Here is a 4,444-nt window from a genome sequence, read left to right on the forward strand (position 1 = left end):
TTTTCACTATCTTTTATGTAGATAGGGCCCGAGTAGGATTTCAGAACGTTTTTACATTTTTGCATGACTACCTTGTTTATGTTTTTATAAATGAATTTCTTGAACCGTATGCTTTTAATAAAATTTTTAGACTTAAACCACTTGTTCTATATTTAGTAATGACTTCGATTCAGCATAAGGAGTTGGGTCGTTACAGATATTTAATAGAAACTTTAAGCAAAAGACAAATGTCATAACGATTCTAAAAGAAAAATAGTAAAAATTCACAAATAGATTAATTTGTATTTACATATTATCTAATATCTATGTAATTCGAATTAGGTTCGATCAACTCAAGCATAATTTTTTAGCCCCCTTACAACCCAATCCTACTTGATGAAAATACAAAAATGTTTAAGCCAACCCAAATTTTAGGTTTTAGAGGGGTAGTCCACAAATTATTTGAAAACCCCTATTATATGCAAAGTCCATAAGCACCACCGACATATAAAATGTTTAGGAATTCTGAAGTGTGGTTTTGAATGATTCTGGTAATGTAATGTAATATTTGAGAAAATAAATTGTGAATTGGTCGTTGAAAGGCACATTCAAGTTAAGTCCCCAAGATATCCAAAAACTAAAGCAACATGTACTCAAACACCGGAACCCGGTCCAACCGCCGCCACACATCTCCACCTACACGGTGGCGATGGGGTACACGTGGGTGTGCGCCTCCGCCGTGGCTGACGAGGAAATTAGCATCGGAGTGACGATGGACGCCCGAGGGAGAGTCTACCCACCTCTACCGGCGACATACTTTGGGAACTGCGTGGTGGGGCGGTCAACCGCCTTGGAGAGGGGGAAACTGTTGGGGGAAAACGGAGTAATCGCCGCGGTGGAGACGATATCGGAGATGATTAAAAGCTTGAAAGAAGAGGGACCTTTGAAGGGCGCAGAAAACTGGGTTTTGTTGATGACGCAAACTGTTGTAAATAACGATTACAAGCTGATTTCCACGGCTGGATCGCCGAGATTTGAGGTGTATAGCGTGGATTTCGGTTGGGGGAAGCCTGAGAAGGTGGAAGTTGTGTCGATTAACCGTACCGGAGCGGTTTGTATCTCGGAAAGCCGAAACGGCGGCGGAGTGGAACATGGGTGGACGGCGAGGAGGGATGTTATGGAGAATTTCGCTAAGCTTTTTGCTGAAGGTCTTCAACAACTTTGAGTTGGCATGCTTTCTTTAATATCGAAAAATAAGTTTAACTTTATCTGATATGAATTTGTATATTCAAATATAGTAGAATCTCATGTTACGAGATCTTATATTATTAAAAGATATATAATTTTTGTAAATAGGTAAGTAAGCCCACACAAGATAATATTAACTACCAAACTTTCTTCCATAAACATTATAATTACTAGATGACTTTATTATTTAAATTAATAATTAAAAAACATATATAACAGTTAAACTAATCTAATCTAGTTAATTTGGAAATGTGTAAATTACAATCATGCAATTTATTTCACATCTCAAGTATGAATAATTTCTTCATAACAAACCTTCAGCAACAATTCAAATTGAAATTTTGATTTGATTCACTCATTTAAGAGTTTAATTAACATTATAATTTTCTTTTTTATTTCTTACTAACTCTTCCAGCCTCATCATTTTTTACAACCTCATAGGACACATTTCATCAAATTTGACACCATTTAACTATTCATAATATGTCATAATCGATCACAATCGATCACTTCTTGATCTTAAACCCTTCTCTACCTCGCTCTAGCCGGAATTGAAAAGCATAAATTAACAAAATATCATTTCAATGTTTATCTTCCTCATTATGAAAGAGAGAAAAGTTAGGAAATAACAGGGTATACCCTCGTAAGCTTCCATTTTCATCACCTCCATGCTTGTATTTTTCTCTGTAGTTTTTTACCAATTTGATGGTGGCAAGCTATTAAGACACTAAAAAACGAAGAGATCTTAAAAAGAACGCTCTATTGTGAATATTCTTCCATAATTCCATGCATGTGTATACCTAATTGTTAAATGTCGTTCTTTATTGTTATTTGATTTATAATCCAATAATCTATTTATAGATGTGATTTGATTGAGGTTAGAATTTGATTAGGTTTTTGTTTTACTTGTAATAAGAATAAATGATTTTGTAATTTCATTCTTGAGTAACGTAATTTAATCATTAATTTACTTTACTTAAATGCAATAATGAATGGTTATAACATTAATTATCAGTTAAATTTAAGAGTCATTCCAACTACTTTAAAAATCCAGAAAACTAGATTAAATTATTTTATTAATTGTTTAGAAATAAAATTATAGGAGAAATCTTTTCACATACTTATTGTTAAATGACAAAATTACCACCAAGTGGACTATGAAAAAACTTAAAATCAAAAGGTAAAATGGACTAACAAAATTTATGAGTTTGAAAACATTTTATCAAAATATATATTTTTCTCTCGTTGGTGCAAAACACTACTCTACATTCATACAAACAAAGAAAATTTTAGAGTGTGAGTTGAGAAAGAAAAAGAAACAAATTAGAAAAAGGTTTTTTTTTTAATAAAAAGAAATGTTGACTTTATATTATTATAGTCAGAAGTTGTATTGAAAAATGTTATATCGAGAGAGTTAAAAGGTTACAAAATCTTTAATTATTGGTGTAAGACCATTATATAAAATAACTTGAAAATACCTGTGGAAGTTGAAAAGATTGATACCTTTAGTTTGACAACATTTGTCAAAGCATATTTACGTCTTTTATTAATGCAAAAATATTACTATGCATTCTTGAAAAAAATTGAGGGAGTGAATTAAGAAAAAAAATACAAAAAAATGAATTAAGATACAAACTAAAAACCTTTACAATTATTGATGGATTAATTTCTAGATTTTATGCACTGCCTCCTGTTCTTCTTTGTGCATAAAAGTAATTGCTTGGTAGTGTATATATAGATAAAGAAGGACGGAAGTTGAAACCAAGTTGGAAAAGGAAGAGTATTGTTTTTAATTCATTCAATAATTCTCATCCTAAACTTCTTAAATTTAAAATTTAAAAAAAACATTATTATTTTCAACGTAAAAGAAAATTCCAATAACAAACCCTACAATTGATATTTAATGCCCATTATTTATTAAAAATATATTATTTTATTGTAAAAAAATATAAATTTTAAAAAGAAAATTACTATAAAACCCATATAGTAACCTAGATGATGTATTAAGAAAATGGATATAATAGAGATAAAAAAGTTTCTCCACATGTGAGCTTTTATATATAGCATAGATAAGGACAAAAATAGTATAGTTTGGAGAAAATATAGGAATGGGACGTCTGATCGTTAAAGACTAATCAATCAAAATATATAATTAAAAAAACTTAATATTCCAATTTTTATTATGATTATTATGTTTTAATTTCTTAGATATTTAATTTGGTAGAAACAGACTATCCTATTTTTAAAAAAGGGTCTTTCCTAAAATATAATAAAGCAGCAAAATATTTACACCGTATAGAACAATTTCAAAATGGAAAAAGCCAAGAGGTCCACAATGTAAAATACCAAAAATGCCCCGTCAACCACGCCGTTAACAACGCGCGCATAATATATTTGCTACACGATCGTTTAGATTTACCTATTGTTTGGTGCATGATTCTTTAAATATGACTACAATTTATATTTTCAATTCTATCGTTTAAATTTGTTACACAATCGTTTAATTTGGTTACATTTAAATTTGGTTACACGATCGTTTAGATTTGGACCCAAATCTAAATGATTTTTTTTTCAAAATTTAGTTACACGATCGTTTAGGTTTGGCTAAACGATTTTTTTTTTAATACTTTTGCTACATGATCGTTTATTATTTTCTTCACAATCATTTAGATTTGTTTACTCAATCATTTAGATTTATTTACACGATCGTTTAGTTTTGGCTAAACGATTTTTTTTAATTCTTTTGGTACACGATCGTTTAGATTTGTCTACTCGATGATTTATTTTTTTACACAATCGTTTACATTTGGCTACTCCAATCTAAAAGATTTTTTTCAAGATTCTTTATACACAATCTTTTAGATTTTAATATTTTTTGTACACGGTCGATTAAATTTGGTTACCCAAATTTAAAGGATGTAAAAAAAGAATCAGAAAAAAAGAAAGACGATGAAAACAAATCGCAACAGAAAAAAAAAGACGAAAAGAATAAAGACAATGGAAAGATTAAACGACGTAAAAAAAGAATTAGAAAAGAAGAAAGACGATGAATCACAACGATGAGGAAGACGATGAAAGAATCAGAAAGACAAACCTGGAAAATTTAAAACATTGCTAATTTCATAAGTTTTGTTACACGGGCTGTAAATAATTTGGTATTTTGTTACATTTATGAAAGTTTCCCTTTTAAAAACTTATACATTTAATTAATTAATCA

The 4,444-nt window shown here is 29.9% G+C and overlaps 1 protein-coding gene across 1 annotated transcript; it reads left to right on the plus strand.

Moving 5' to 3' along the window:
* The first annotated feature begins 688 nt into the window (after positions 1–688).
* Positions 689–1,204, plus strand: LOC127149703 (phenolic glucoside malonyltransferase 1). Its single transcript, XM_051085564.1, has one exon. It carries the CDS (start codon positions 689–691, stop codon positions 1,202–1,204), a length of 516 nt encoding a protein of 171 aa, XP_050941521.1.
* Positions 1,205–4,444: the final 3,240 nt, after the last annotated feature.

Source organism: Cucumis melo, chromosome 6 (assembly GCF_025177605.1).
Source record: "Cucumis melo cultivar AY chromosome 6, USDA_Cmelo_AY_1.0, whole genome shotgun sequence".
In the NCBI taxonomy this organism is placed as follows: Eukaryota; Viridiplantae; Streptophyta; class Magnoliopsida; order Cucurbitales; family Cucurbitaceae; genus Cucumis; species Cucumis melo.

Bases quoted from the DNA above. Each gene is read 5' to 3' on its own strand.
- LOC127149703 (XM_051085564.1), top strand. From the start codon at position 689: ATGGGGTACACGTGGGTGTGCGCCTCCGCCGTGGCTGACGAGGAAATT.